The 16,456-nt window shown below is 45.0% G+C and overlaps 1 protein-coding gene across 1 annotated transcript; it reads right to left on the reverse strand.

The window, feature by feature from the left end:
• Positions 1–9,798: 9,798 nt before the first annotated feature.
• LOC134362542 (uncharacterized protein C2orf78-like) lies at positions 9,799–16,113 on the reverse strand (the record flags this gene model as incomplete). Its single annotated transcript, XM_063077779.1, has 3 exons — positions 16,017–16,113; positions 12,393–13,135; positions 9,799–11,472 (listed from the first exon to the last, which is right to left on the reverse strand). Coding segments are annotated over exons 1-3 (2,514 nt in total), but the record flags the coding sequence as incomplete, so codon positions are not given.
• Positions 16,114–16,456: the final 343 nt, after the last annotated feature.

Genomic DNA, 16,456 nt, shown 5'->3' on the forward strand with positions numbered 1-16,456 from the left:
AGCTGATCTGGATTTGGACATCTGGAGAAGTAGCCACCATCTTGGATCACAAGAACAAGGGTCCTAACCGAGATCTGGGAGGATTTGTGAACTGTATGGAAACAGGTCCCTGAAAACTTTGTGATGAGCTTGCCTTGGATACATGGATACTTCCTGACTCCTTTTACATGAAAACAAATGAAACCGTGTACATCTAAGCCACCATTATTTGTTTTTTTCTGCCATGTGAATGTAAACACAGACCTAACTGATATAATCGTGGTCTTGTTTCCTTGTGTGTCTGGTAATTTTTTATTGTGATCTTTCATTTGGTTTTACATAATCTATGGGAGTCCTGAATGTGCAAATTAATGACACCTTTCTCCAAAAGGGATTTTCATTTACTTATTCCTGGATTGAAGTGTACCACCAACAAAGGATAGCGTTAGGTTCCTTAAGGAGGTCACAGGCCCTGGTGGCAGGCTCAGAGCTGAACTTCCTATTTCTGCATTTATGTCTGACATTGGCATTTATCCTTCAAGCTTTGTACTTGCTTACCTCTCTCGATTCTAGCAGTAGTTCACTGTGCATGTGTGCATGCTGTTGTTTTATTTTGTTTTATTGTCATTGGACAATTCCTTTTGTTTCTTGTAAGAGCTCAATGTATTTAAAAACACATTCTAATATGAATTTAATGCCATTGTAGTCGAGTATTCCTGCAGACTACTATCTTGTTCACCATTCAACCAGAAGCAGAATTTACCTCCTCCCCATCCATCAAACATTTTGGTGTAAACATGATACAAGCAGAACCCTTTTATTTAAAGATGACTGGTAAGGGGATCCTCTCCCTTGCCTTGGTGGTGTCAGCACCACGCTCTCCCAAGTGATCTAACCAGCCATCCCTATGTAGAGATCTGAACTCGTGGCCTTGGTGTTATCAGGACCACACTGTCCCAAGTGAGCCATGGGCCAGCCCTAAAGCAGAACCCTTCTGAAAACCAGATTGGAACCACTTTCTCTGACCATAGACTCCATTTATTTATTTGTACCAGGGGTGGTTCTCATGGTCATTAACTATCATGTTCTCTCTTAAGAGTTTCTGGGAGCTCTTCCAGATTACACAGGCTCATTTCTTTATCTCCAAAGATTCTGATGCTTTTCCAGGGATGTATCATAAAATTCTATTAATGGGATAATATTATACTAATTACTCTGCAACTTGTTTTTTTGTTCAATAACGTATCATACTGCATCACAGGACTTATAGTCACCTCATTCTTCTTTCATACCTGAATAGTATTCTGTAGTATACATCACAGTTTATTGAACAATTTGACTATGATAATCATTTAGGTTGTTTCCATTTTTTTGGAACACTGCTGTGTTCCAAATTTTACAACACTGCTGTGCTGTATTAAACATATATGTGCATGTGTGTACATGTGTGTGAGTCAATCTGTAGAAAGGATCTCTAAAAATAAATTTATTGGTTTCAAGGGTATGAATATTTAACACTTTGATGGATGTTGCCAACTTGTCTCCCCCAAAAGCCGTGCTAATGTAATGTATTTGAAATAAAGGTTACTAATGCTGACTTAATATCCATTTTCCCTAGTAAGATAATCCCTATTTTGTTTCAGAGTGATGCCCATGCCTAGCCAAAGACAACATTTCATAGCCTCACTTTGAGCTAAGTGTGGCCACGGGACTACATGCTGACAACTGCAGTGTGAGTGCAGGCATGGTTGGGCATCCTGGGATACTGCTTATTGGGAGATATGCCATTTTCTGCCCTTCTACCACATTATTCCTTCTTCAAACCTGCATAGTGGTTTGATGGCTGGTGTTCCAGCAGCCACCTCACACCATGAAGTGATCTCGAGGGCAGAAACCATGCCCCAGTGATGTGGAGAAGAATGAATGAGGAGGTTGAATCATGGAGAGCCACTATACAACTTTAGACCACGTACCTCTTGACTTTCATAATATGAGAGTATAAACCCATTATTTTCTGGATCCCAGTCACATGAACCTGCATGCAATTCCTAAATGACACAGTGCTCCTTTTAACCATTTTACAAGTAAACCAGTCTTGCCGAGTGCTTCATGTGAACCCCATCATGTGCTATGGACTGTCACCACCGTGCCCTTCCCCATTCCCGAGTCAGCCGTCCTTCTTGGATGGTCAGTGCAACCAGGAATGTGGCCTTGTACACTGACTCCCCATCCCTTCTTCCCCAAATGGTGTCCTCAGTCCACAGAACTAATAGAACAAATGTTAAACTTTCACCTTTGGCTCAGATCACCTAAGAAAACCAGTCTACACAAATACACATATGCACGTGCATGCACACACACGCACACACACACTCACACTCCAGAGCATACAGAAAGCCAAATGGCTTCTCACAGCATCCACATAGCTTCTTGTACTTAAAGCAGTTTTTATATCAGTCTCAGCAATTTTCCAGAATAAGCCTTCAGCCCACTTTAAGAGAAGGCCTATCTGATCAAAAACATAACAGTTCTATGGAATAAAAAGTTGTAGACTTAGTAATTCAAAACTCCTGTCAAATCAATGTACTTCCTATTGGTTTGTCAATATGGACTTTTCCAATTCGACCATTGGATTACAGGATGAATACCAGGAGCATAATTGAGAGGTTATTGTTCTAAGTTATGATTTGTTTAGCCTAACGATCCATATGTGCAATTGAATAAATGTGATGACTATAGGCTTCCAACGATGAAGGGCCATTATTGGCAGTTGAGCCTGCTCCTGTCCCTGGTGAGGTACCAGGCAAGAGTGATTCTCCTCATGTTCCCCCTGCAGGATCCTTCCAGCCAGCCTATTGTAATGGCCCGTCACCTCCTTCCCCAGGGCCCTCTCCTATGCCACGCCAGGAACACCCACACTACTGGTGACAGGTGTTGCAGACAGTGCCTGACAAGTAAGTGCTAAGTCCCAAACCAAATCCTACTTTTTCTGCTAAATAAAGACAGCAAACAAAATTCCTTTTTAATCTCTATGAGGTCCTGTCGAACTTGTCAAAAGGGAATCAAGTTGACAAAATTTGCCGAAGAGTCAATCAAATCCAGGAGATCTCTGTATGAGGAATGCATCATCAATACATGAGTCACTTAGGCTGCTGTAGGAGAAGGAACACCAGGTATGGAACCGGAACTGCAGGGATCCTGGGCCTACTACATTCTAGCTCCGTTCCTTCAGGCAATTCACTTAGCTGCTCTGAGCCTTGGTTTTCCCATCAGTAGAATGGGGATAATAAGCTCTACTTTTCAAAGTTGTAATAAATACATAAGAAAAGTGTATATTAATTCCTCTGGTGCATAGCAGATTATCAGAAAAGGTTAGCTGACTCTGAATTTATTGAGCATAGTAATATGACAAGCTCTGTGCTTCAAAGAAGGGGCCAGAGCCTCCACCTCTCCCTCCGTCACAGCATTTCATTATTGCTTTTCCTCCTTATCTTCGTTGGGAGCCCCTGCTTTTCGGCCCATGATCAGAGGGCAGCATTCTTGCTTCCCCTCTAAGTTGCTGTAGAACATTTATCTCTCTTAGCTTGCAAGTCTTCCATATTTGATGGCAGTGATAGTGTCACCTGCTTGGCAGCACATGACAAGCCACTAGAGGGCAGACAACTTGGCTTCTCTCCTTATTTAATGCCCCCAAAACGTGGGCAGGCAACGTCCAAATTGGCCCCATTTCCTCCCCCCCCCACACACACACACTTGTGGGCCTCCCCTGGTAGGCTCCCCAGAGGTCAGAAGACAAGTCAGCCCATTGGGTGTAACCAACTCATCCTGGTTTCCCTGGCATTTTTCTCTGGTCTTTGCACTGAAAGTCCAGCATCACCCCAGGACAAGTGGTCACTCTGGGTGAGGGGTACCACCAGAACGTCCATCTGAATGGCTTCTCTTGGAGGCCTTTGCCTGCTGTGTGCTGAGCAGGCCTCATGGCTGCTGCTGGGGGCCTGACTCACTGGGCTTCTAGTGTCTCCCACCTTGACTTCAGAAATCGCCCCTCCCTGGGGACCAGCACCAGGGTCACCTGACTGAGGCCTCACTGGAACTTGTGCATTACAGACCAACCCAAGAGACCAGCCCTTCTCAGAGCGCCCTCTCCCAATGCAGGTTGCACTAACTAACATGTCCCATTTTTCTCCTCACTTTCCCAGGTTGCTCATAACAGAACCATGAGGACACCGAGGCCCCAGGGCCCAGAACTGGGAGCCTGGTCTCCCCTGCTGTTACTGATGAGAGTCTCTGTCGGCTGAGGCCCACAGCTGTTACAGTGTTGACTCTTTTGCAGGTTATTTATTTCTTGGCAATGTATGCCCTAGTATCCAACATCGAATAATGGCTCAGCACCCATTCTAGGTGCCTGGCAGCACCTCATGGGGGCAGAGTCCCCGGCCCTTAAGGACTGTGGTTTCTGCTCACACTCATGCTGGTGACTTTCTTTCTCATGAACTTGATTTACTTCTTCTCTCTTATCAGGCTGGTCTCCTCTTAACAATGGACCTTTAGATTTGAGGGAGGCTCTATCCATCTTCGGAGGGCACATGCACACCATACCCCATTAGACTGGCAGATTCTCTACTGCCCATCTCACAGGTTACAGAGACAGGCCTGCAGAGGGTGAACGATGTGTCCAAGGTCCTCGAGCTCATGAGGGGCAGGACTGGGATGGAGCCCTCTCAAGGCACCTGCTGTGCTGCCTGCTCAGCTTGAGTTGGCTGTGGGAACCACCCCACCATTCCCATGATGTCTGGAATTTGCAGGCACAGGATTGGGCCTGAGTAATGAGAGCATCCATTCTCCCTGACCTTTACGATCAGCTCAGGGATGGACCTATGGCCCAGCCAGGCCAAGGGGCCTCTGTCCCAAGACTTTTTATGTAACTGTCGGTGGGAAAGTGCTCTCAGCCCATTGGGGTTGCTAAGCTGGGATGATATATGCCTGGTCCCTTTTGTCACCATGTGGGATAGCCTGCCTGAGAACACAGTAGACTCAGAGGAAAGAGGGCCAGGATTCCCAGAGACGCTGTCCTGGTGGCATAGTTCGAGCTTTGTGCCTTTGGCTCAGCCACGCCTTAACGAATTTATCCCTGTGCCTCATCACACACCTCCCGTTTTTGTATTACCCAGTGGAGTCGGGGCCCCATGTCTTGAACCCGGGAAGGCATTACTAACACAGCCACAGCCTCTGCCTCTGTGCTCAGTGCGCTTTCTGTTCTGCTGGGACTTCTTTCTCCCCAGCATGCCACACGCTCTCCCATCACTGCCATCTTCACTCCGGGCGATCTCCCCTACCTGTCCACACATCCCTCAAGACCATGGCGAGCTCTTGTGTCAAGCCTTCCTTAGGTCCAGCCTCCTTCCCTGCTCTGCCCTCTTCTCGATTCCTGTGTGGGGTGGCATCGCACAATTTAACAGTGAATGCCAAGGTTGTTGGCTCTTGTTTCCATATGTTCATCTTCTCTCTTTCACTACATTTTAAGTTCTTCAAGATCTGAGACTGTGTCTCACATTTCCACAAATCCTGAAGCAGTGTGGGGAAATAATCACTAAATTTGTGTTGAGCACAGACAGTGTGCCAAACGCAGTTCTAAGACCTGTACATGTATTTGCTCATTAAATCTTCACAACTGCCAGATCCGCACTGCTCTGCCTTTCCCAGGACCCTCCTTCAGCTCCTCTGACTTCTGAGCCAGGTATGCGTGTTTAGCCCTGTGATGAAGGATCCTGACTTCTGCAGGACATGCAAGCCACCAAGGCCAGAGGCAGAGTTTCAGTCTGTCCTTTTGGTCTTCAGCTGGTGGGTTCCAGCGTGTTCTTGCTCTCCCCACTTTACACCCACCTCCCCTCCCCAAATGCCCCACTGACCACAAGCTCCAGCCTCAGACCTGAGAACGAGAGCCTTACAGAGACTACGTCACCAGCTCCCACAGCTGGGCAAGATCAAATCTCTGTGACAAATCCCCGGTGCTTCGCTTCTCTCCTGGTTCTGCATCTCTGATTGAACACTGACTGATACGTTACCCCAAATTCTCCTAATAGCTTTCTCTTTAGTGTACGTACTCAGAGCCTATTTCTGTTTCTCACAACTAAAAAAAACCTGAAACTGCACACAAGTTGCATAATGTGTACCAAAATATTTCCAAAATATGGGGGCCAGCCCATGGCTCACTTGGGAGAGTGTGGTGCTGACAACACCAGGTCAAGGGCCAAGATCCCCTTTCCGGTCGTCTCTTAGAAGAAAAAATATGAAAAAAAGATTGAGTAGGATTTCAGAAAGGTTGAGGCAGCAGTGGAGTTTTTGAGTCTCCCAAAATTCTCTCATGGAAATAGACCAAAAAACCTCAGAAACCTATGAGTAACATTTACACACAAACCTAGAGGACAAAGTTTTCCCTATGATCCCCAGAACAAGAGGGTGGAAAAAAACACCACTGATAGGCACCAGACCTACCTGGTATCAGCATCTGCAAAAGACGGGGTGGCAGACAGGAGGCCTCCAAACTGCCAGCAGGTGTCACTAGAAAACACGTGGACCAATTCGAGCACAGCAGGCTGAAAGTGCAGGGCTTTTTGCCCAGACCTGATGTGAGTAAGTGTAAAGTGGCCCTTGATAAAATCTGAAGGGCTGATGCAGTCTAGCCCTTCTACTGCAGCCAGGCCCCTTTCCAGGATGTGGCCCCACACAGAAGAGAAACTGCTAAGAGGAGCAACAGACACAAAGGATAAAAGTTGAGGAGGGGGACAGAGTCCAGACATCTCAGAACGCAAGGCGCCATGTTTTGGAATACCATTTCAGTAAGAAAGAGAAGTTAGGAACTTAGAAAAGTTATCCACAACCACACTTCCTCTTCAAAGTGCAGAAAAACTAATTTCCCCTAAAAACGAATAACAGAAAAGGATTGAGATCAGATTCCGTACAAAAGTATTCAAGAAAAAAGAGAATAAGGGGCAGAGTAGGATTCTCTCATACAATGCAAGTCAGAAAAGACAGGCCCTAAAACAGGTCACAAGGGTAACCCGCTCTTTAAAACTTGCTAAAACACATTGGGAAAAGCTTCCAAAAGATGAAAGAACATGGATGGGGGAGGAAGGGGAATTATTATCTAGCGGGTACAGAGTTTCTCTTTGGGATGATGGAAAAGTTCTGGAGGTGGATACCGATAATGGTGGGACAAAATTACAAATCTACTTGTCACTGAATTGTACGCTTCAAAATATTTAACACTGGGAAATTTTACATGACGTGTAATGTATCAAAATAAAAAAAATATGAAGGAATGACATAAATCAGAACTAAAAGAGCTGAGAGAACTCAGAACACAATTAAAAATTCTTAAAAAATTCTTAGAACTGAAGACCAAACTAAAAGAAACACAAGAGTAAATGAAAACACGAGAAATATTTTTAAATGAAAAAGAAGATAGAAATGATTCTAGAGAAATGGCAAATACAAAAGAGAGGCAAAAAAAAAAAAAAACGAGGACAATTCTGAAAACGGTAGTGCAAATAAACATAGGCATTTACAATAACACAAAAAAGACATTTCAAAGCAGTAGGACCGATTATTGAATAAATTGGGATACGTACAATATGTTGGGTACACATAAATGAGTTCTCTGGAAGGATCCAAAAAGTGGCAATAGTAGATGTCTCTGAGGGATGGGCGAAGTGGGTGGCTGAAAAATGGGGAAAATGATGAATTTCCACTGAACAGCTTTTTGCGTCTTTCTAATGTTCTCTCATGTCAAACTATTACCTCTCAAGTCTGAATGCCTGGGTTCAAATTGCTCCCCCAATTGCTAGCACTTAATTTTGGGCAAATCCTAGACAGTATCGTTTATCTGTGAAATGGGGTGAGTACCTTAGCCAGGTGCTGCCTGGCACAGAATAAACTCTCTCTACATGTAAATGACTAAAGAAACAACCCAGTGTCCAGCAGCTCTTGAACAGAAGAACTGAGGTGGTATGTCCAGAAAATAGAATATTCTGCATTCGTGAAAAGGAATGACATAGTGACAGTCTACAACATGAATGAACTTGCAAACATTATGCTGAGTGAAAGAAGCCAGATACCAAAGGTTACACTGTGTGATTCCATTTACAGCATGTATATGAAATGTCCCCAAAAGGCAAATCAGTAGAAATTACCGGTTGCCTGGAGCAGGAGTAGGAGGGAGGGGGTAGAGAGGACTCCTTTTAGGATGATGAAAATGGTATGGATGAGGCAGTGGTGATGGGTGCACAACCTTGTGAATGTACGAAGTGCCACCGAACTGTGCGCTTTTAAACGGTCGATTTTACTTTGAGCGAGTTATACCTCAAAGACCAGTTTTACTGCTGTAAAGTACTAACTCTCCCGGGGTGACGATCGGCAGCCGCATTTCTCCCTTGCCCCCCTCCCTGCCTTTCCTGCGCTCCCCCCGCCGTCTCCCAACCAGTCTCCCTCCCGCGCGCGCCACCAGGACGCTCAACTAACGCCCTGGACCGTTGGTCGCCAGCGTCCCATCCCTCGGAGGGCCGCCAAGTGCGCACGCGCACCCCCCGCTCTCACCTAGAAATGGAAGCTCCGGGACGAGTTTTCTCCAGCTTTTCGGTTGATGGGGATGGTCCCGGAAGGCAGGACGCGCACGGGTCGGTGGAGAACTTGCTGGGCTTTTCACCTTAATATTCAGGCCCCTCCAGAAGCTGATCTCGTCCAACCGAAACCTCCAGATGCTGTGCTCTGAAAGCCAGGTTGACCGACTGTGGGCGCTTGCATACACTGAGGACTTGGGGGGCTCTTAGGCTTCCAATGGAGGCCTTGCTCCTTTGCGTGCAATGCGACCCCAGCCCCAGCTGAACCTGCTACTGAAGTGGCAGGGTGATAAATAATATTGGCCTTGCACGTTGCAAAGGTTAACTGAAGATATGCATCTTTCCGGCCCGGTTCATAGGTGTTGAGTGAATAGAGATTTATATTCCAGGCCCTGTTTTGGGTGAGCCTCATGCTGCTGCCATTCACTTTGCTAGGCCCCAGGTTATCACCTGCCTGCAGGAAATCTGTGAGCTCTTGCCACTCCCCTGGTAGATTCCCCTGTGTTTAGTATTCACCTTTCCCAGCTCTACTCGCACATGCATAAGGTAAAACAAACCCGTTGGAGATATGTCCTGATCGTATTTTCTCTAAAGCTATCTGGTAGGTCATGAGACATAAAGCCATCCTGTGTCAGAGATTTTTTACATTTCTTCTGTTCAGCCCAGACTGCTCTTCAGCCTTCTTCAACTTTATCCAAATTTTACTCTTTTCACCTAACCTCAGACTCTGCATCTTACTTTTGCCTATTCCCCTATTTCTGATTCTTTCTATGAGCCCATAAAACCTCTCCCCTTATGGCGTTCCTAGACCTGAACCGGGTTGCTTCCTCTCTCCTCAGGTATTATCCCTTTATTTCCTGTTCTTCCACATAAGTTTCCTTTCCTTCTCTCTAAAGCAGCCTTTGATCCCCCACCACGACCACCAAGGAAAAACCACAGTAAAGAGCATCGGAAAACTCAACAGGCTTTTTTATTACTCAGCTATTAATTCGAGGACATGTGTTTATTCAGTTTCATTAAGGTTTAAAAATATATCAGAAGAGGGAAATTTGTATCTATCTATCTATGTGCATATTATATCTATCTATATTCCTATCTATCTATCTATATCTATCTTGTGTCTATCTACATATACATGCGGAAAACCAGCTGGTACCCAAAGTGGCACCAACAATCTTAGAAGCTCTTATTTTGCATAGCCATAGTATCTAGCCATTTCCATCTCTTTTTCCTTCTCGATGAAATACTGCACTTTCCCCAAAGATGTACATTTGGCAGCATTCTCACGCTCTTGCTGAGCCAGCTTCTTCATGGCCTCGCGCTCTGGCCTCTGCTCTTTTGTAATGGGCGTTGACATTTCTGGCTCAGGAACATTTGGATTCCTCCATGGAATTCGTTGGTAGCGCAAGTCTTGGAGTGGATATTGGGTTTGAGGCTTGGGTGGTGGCTGGAGTTTGGTCACAGCAGTGGAAACGGGCCCCTGCCGCAGAGAAGTGCAGGATGATGTTTTGTCGGGTGCGGGCCCAGAAGCAGCCCTCTGAGGGACACTGGGCGACCTAGGGTTGGTCAAACCTGGTTGGGTTGTGTTGATTGGAATTGGCTGAGCTGGCCTGGCAGGACCTGTCAAGGATGCATTGGCAGGAGCTGGTTGGGATGGATTGGCTGAGTTAGTAGCACCAGGCTGGGCAGAGTAAGCCATACCAGGCCTATGTGAGGCCAGAGACTGTGGCCTCCGAGGAGCAGGTCGAGGTCGAGGCCTGTCCAGGGTCAGAAAAGGCAAAGGTATCAGCCTGACCTTCCCAGGAGGTGGCAGCTCAAACTGGGATGGAGATGGAGACTCCTCTTCAGCACTGCCATGTCGTTTCTGGGCCTTGACTTGAGTTTTCTCAGGACTTTTACCCTTCCATGGGGTATCCGGCTGTCGTTTGATAGCTCGGGCTGGCTGGGGTTCTCTGGTGTTGCTACAGTTTCCTAGGGCCCGAGAGGAAGAGAGCCCAGCTTTCTTGTCATTCTTCCTCCCCAGTGCATGAAAAACCTGCACAGACTCCAGCATGTGCATGCCTAGGCTGCTTCGAGGCTTTTTGAAGACCTCTTGGCTAAGGTCAGGTTGATTTTTCTTCCGCTTCATCCTGGGAATAGTTGGCTTCCCTTCTGCCTGGACTTTGTTCCCTGGCTGCTTACTCTCTTCAGCTTTCCTGGACTGATTTTCTCTTGATCTTTCGTTTTTTTCCTGCCTGTGGCTCTTAGTTTTACTCACCCTGCTAGAGGCACCATTCTCAGGTTCGCTCTTAGGATGCTTGACCGCATTCACAGGAGCCCTGTCACTGGCTGCAGCACTGCAAACAACCACTTCTTCCCCTAACAGGCACTCTGGGTTCTTTGGCTGGCTTTTGGCTCTGGGAGCACCACTCATATGCTCAGAGGCTTTACGCCTGTTCTTCCTGACCTGATTGAAGGGACCCGTTATGGTACTCGTCTTGTCCTGCACCTGATTCATCTTGATGGCTCTGGTGTCTTTGGCTTTGATGGCTGTGAGATCTTTGGATTGGTCAAGATATTTCAAGGAATTCAAGAGCTGGGGAAGGTGAATATCTTCCACCAGTTTAGGGGTGTTCTGAAAACCACTGCTGGGCTCAATCCCATTTTCAAGTGTCCCTTGGTCCTCAAGACTAAGGCTGTTCTTTCCGAGACTGGCATTGTCAGGACCAGGAGGTTCCTTTTGTCCAGGAGGATCAATGCACGCCAGAATCTGGTGAATGTCAGGGATTTCTAAAGGGAGTAGTGGAAGATCTTGGTTTTCTATTGGGATGTGGTCGTCATCCAGAGGCTTCGAAACCTTGGTTTTCATCTCATCCGAATTCTTATGCTCTGCTTGTTCCTTGCTTGAAGGTTGCAATCCCAGGGAAGTCTCCATCCCAAAGGAAGATTCCATCACTACAAAGGAATCAAGGAAAAACTCAGTCCCTGGGTAAGTGAGATACTCCCCCTACATACATACACAGCAATCAGGCACCTTCCAACGTTGGGCAAGGCATTTCCACTAGCACTTCTTAAGGACCATGGACAGGACCTTGTGTTAAAAGATAGGCAGGGACCGGTCTACTTTGCTTGTGATCATTTGATCTCATGGTTTGTCGGTTTTCTTGGTATTTCATAGGGTTGTGGTAAGTGACTAAAAAGTGAACGTGATTTTTGAACTATGAAATGTTTTATACAGCCTAGTATTCTCATATACAGTCCTTTCAATTCTCTCCACTCTTCTGAGGGAATAAGAACACTTCATGTCAAGGACCGGGACAGAGAGTGGAGCCCTTGCTCATGAAATACACAAGCAAGGACGCATTCTGAGCCGGCTTGCTATGGGCAGGATCTCTGAACACAAGGTCTGAAATCCTGGTGTACATTAAGGGAAATTAAACTGTCACTACCACATAAGAATTCTGAAGTGCCTTCCAAAGAGACTAAAGCAGTAGATCAGGGAAGGCCCTTAATTACAGTGTGGTGGTGTAGGGAGACTGAGGAGCACGGCAGCAAACAGGGAGGCATCCCTTGGTGTGTTCTTGATGTTCTCTTGTGTGTAGCATAGATGGCATTGTAGTATCCCACCTTCCCACCTATATAGAGTCTGAAAGTGGAGAGCACTGAGCAATGGTGGTGGTTAAACTCTCAGGACCTAAACTCTACCTATCTGTGGACTCACCACTTCTCAGCTGCACACGTGTCCCTCCTTTGCAATGCTGACTTAAGTCCTCTCCATTCTTGCTGTTTGGACTCACCTTGAAAAGGAATTTCTGCCATGGATTGAGCGGACACCGAGTTGTAGGTTCCAGACGTGGAGACTGGTGTTAGGACATTTGTGGCCTGAAACTCCTCCAGCACCATCACTATCTCTGGTTGAGGGGCAGAGGCCCTGCTTCCCGTGTACGACACAGAGCCATAGGACTGCAGGCAGGGGCCAAGCTCTCCACACAGTAGAGGCCCCAATGTGCCTTGATTATAGTAATACATCTGGCTTCCTTCCTGGTAGGGAAGTGACAGGCTATGTCCCTGATTTGGAATCTGAGATGGTGTCCCCTGAACAAGGCTGGCAGACAGTGATGGATACACAGGGACCACAGTATTGGCAACTGAAGTTTTATCATACTGGGCTGCCATAGACGTGGCAGAAACAGCTGTGTCTTGGTCAATGACAATCACAGTGTAGTCTTCAAATGAAGATGACTTCTTTTCAGTGCTTCCTATGGTATCCCACTTAAGAATACCTGGATAGGAGGCAGCTGAAGTGGAGATCGGGCTCTGGCCAGTCACCCCAGACAACATAGCTGTGCTAGAATGTGGGTAAGGGTAGGCACTACCTATGAGTGGCTGGAAAGAGGTGCCAGAGGCTGATGGCAGTAGCCATGCCGAATTGACAGCTGGTGCACGGGTGCTGGAAAAGTTGCAGACACTTCCTTTTATGGAAACTGCATTGTTCACCACAGGAAGAGAGAGCTGAAGAGAATTTGAAGCTCCAAGTACAGATGGATTTTGGAAATTTTCTGCAGGAAACAAAAGGGCGATGAAAGATCGATGAGATTGATAAACTTTCACTTTCTTTAAGGAACAGCATTATGTTAAGCTTGTTGCAATCAGGAAGTCTCTAATACCAATGCTCACTGAGATACCAAAAATCAAAGCTGATGATGTCCGTAAGTGCTGGAACACTTTGGTACTCTTCTGAGGAACTGCCTCTGCTCCAACCTGGGCACAGATGTGCAGAAGACCCAAGTGGTCTGCTACATATGTTGTTCCCAGGTTAGAAGCAAACTTCTCCCTGCCCTGTCTTTCCCTTCAGCGGGTACTAGCATGGTCTCGTAATTATCTCCTAGAATCGAGGCATTTCAGAAGTAGGAGGCCCTTAGCAAACTTCAGTTTGAACATTCTCATATTACAAGTGAGGAAACTGAGGCTCACAGAGGTCAGATTGACTTAGTCAGGTTCTCTCATTTTGTTAGTATCATTACCAGGTTACAGACCCTGACTCCATTGCTAGTAGTCTTGCTCTGAGCAAAGGCCAGAAACAGGGAGAAATACAACGTTAAATACAGGCAATTTTATTTTGTCCATTAGAAAACTGTACAGCTACTACTATTGTAATCTTCGGTCTCATTTTGCTTGGGTAGGTCACATGCCATTTCCTAGAGTTCACATGTAAGCCCGTCCAGTTGGTAAATGTAAAGGACCATTCTTTACCCTCTTCAAACCTAGCTTCTGATCCAAAGTCAAAATGACTACCTGAGTGTTTCTCAAGAAATGCTTTTGGGAAAAAAAAAAAAAAACGTTATTGAAACTCTTTGAACTTTAGGTTACTCATCTAAAAAGTGATCATCATAATAATACCGGGTATCATTCATATATGTATGAAGGTAATACATATGACTTGTAGAAAGGGAGATCATGAAGTTCTGGAAAGACAATACGACAAAAATCATGAAAAACGCATAACATCCCACTACGAAAAGGAACACATAGGTATTAATGAAAGTTGAGCTATAATGACTACAGCAGGAATGAAAGCTTAGTAATTTTAATCAAAAATGAAGTTCTGTTACCATAGATGTAATATTATGAAAGTGAATATTGGCTCCTCTACTTCAGACAATACTGCTAACCAAGAACAGACCACGAAAGAAGGTGACTTTGAATGAACCAATACACATAGACAGAGCAGCCATATTAATATAAAGGTGTAATTAGCAGGAAAATGCAGTAAATGCGAATGTATAGGGAGCCATAATATCTGCCGGCAAATATTTTAATAAAAACTGGTAAAAGCAGAGGGCAAAACAATAACCATAAAGGAATTCCTTTATTGTGCTCATTCCTATTTCTCTGAATATTACCCAGCAAGTAGCAGATATTAATCCTAGTTGAAATAGATAGTTCAATTGATAGAGCCACATAAGGAGAAAGAAAAGTATCATGAAGGTTTTTATATTTATCCTGCAAACATAGATTATAATCATCGTCAACATCTAAGAAAATGTCTCCCCAAAGCCTAAAAAGATCACCTAAACAGAATCCAGTTTTAAAAACAACCCAAAGGACTCCACGAATTTGTTTGGATAAAAGCGAAATTACAGATGTGGTGCTTGACTTTTTCTTTTTCTTCTGAGGTAGGTCGTTCTTTATATTCTTAAGTCTAAAAATGGTTAATGACTGTTCATCAGTACGCACTCTGATTCAGGAAGAAAATAATTGTAAAGATGAAAAGCAGCCTTTACTTGACACCTACTTAGCACGCAAAGGAATTTGTCCTTCTGATGCAAGTTAGGATACATCATTTTTGAAACACACAATTTTATTTTCAATATGAGAAAAATCCATACGGTTTAAAACTCAGGAAAAAAAACACTTAAAATTCTGTTCCCTCCAGCCCCCTAGATAACCACTTTTCTTAATTTTTTGTTTATGCGAAACATCATTTCTAAACCATTTCTTCACTGTTCATTTATAAAACTGTCAAGTGTCATCTGAGTTCAAAGAAGAAACAGAAAAAAACCAGGCAACTAAATATGACTTTCCTGGTGAGCTGCTTTTCCTAGTGACACCCTGCTGTAGCCTTAGTTTCCTTCTTAGTCCGGTCATCTAAGCACTTGCTGACTTCATTTTGCCCTGCTCTGAGGAGATTTCCCTCTATGCTCGTGCCCCTTTCATATAAAATCTCGAGTCCCCTTCAGCATTCCATCACAAACTGCCTTCTTTTTTCCTGAGAACTCCTGCGTGCTCTCCACCTCTTTCATCTAGTTTCTCCTTCCTCATTTTTACATTCACTTGCCCCTGTCAGTTCCTGTTGGCCTGTGCTGGATGAAAACAGTTGCCAAACTTCCTTGCCCCAAGAACATCTGTCTCCTTCTGGCCCGCTACTCTCCATCCCCTCTCCCTATATGTCTTCACCTAGTTTACACAGAAAACGCCACAACAAGTGAATGTTACTTTTTGAACAGCACTGAATTTGAAATACTGGAGTTAATATATTAGTACAGGGAGACAATTACAGGTGAAACCTCTTGGTAGATGTTGTTAGTTTTCTACACCACCGAGGCTTTTTCTCTGTTTCTCTTGAAGCAAACAGTCTCAAGAAGTGTCTAATTTCATTTTCTGTGCACAAGCTCTTTAAGATCTAACATTAGAAAGGAAAGGGTCCAGAAAGAATAACCAATCTATTATCCTAATATAACATATGAGGAAACAGATTTTGTGAGAGAGTAAATGGTTTGTCCGAAGTTACACAGCTAGTACATGTCAGAGCCAAAACTGAAATGAGGTTTCCAGATTTCTGGTTCAATACTTTACCCCATTATTCTAAAGTGTCTTGACGGTACTACTACCTTTAGGGTTAAGAAATCCAATGAAACCCTAGAAAGTTCCTGTCCTTACCTGACATGGAGAGAGACGAGGAAACGTCAACTGAGGACACACAGGATGAGGAGACGATACTGGAGGATGTCTGGGTGGCAGAAGCCAAAGGGTGCATGTGTCCAGTACAGAGGTTACTGATCACTGGCCACTGGCCACTGGCGATGATTCGAGTTTATTGACACACAACTCCATGGAAACCCCAAGATTCTACCACGTGGCAGTAGGTTGGTGGGCAAATGATGTCACAAAACAGGCACTTTAAAGGTATCCAGTAGCCAATAGGGAGGTCAAATTTCCAACAGGAAGTTGAGATTGGACGGAGAGAGTGGCAGGAGCAGCATCTAAATGTCTGAACTCTGGGGAGGTTCAATACTGCAAGGCAGACATGATAGTTCCACGTTCCCCTGGATCATCTCAGTGCTTCTTATAGATGTTCATTAATATAATTAACTAAGAGT

This window comes from Cynocephalus volans, chromosome 14 (genome assembly GCF_027409185.1).
Source record: "Cynocephalus volans isolate mCynVol1 chromosome 14, mCynVol1.pri, whole genome shotgun sequence".
NCBI classification, from domain to species: domain Eukaryota; kingdom Metazoa; phylum Chordata; class Mammalia; order Dermoptera; family Cynocephalidae; genus Cynocephalus; species Cynocephalus volans.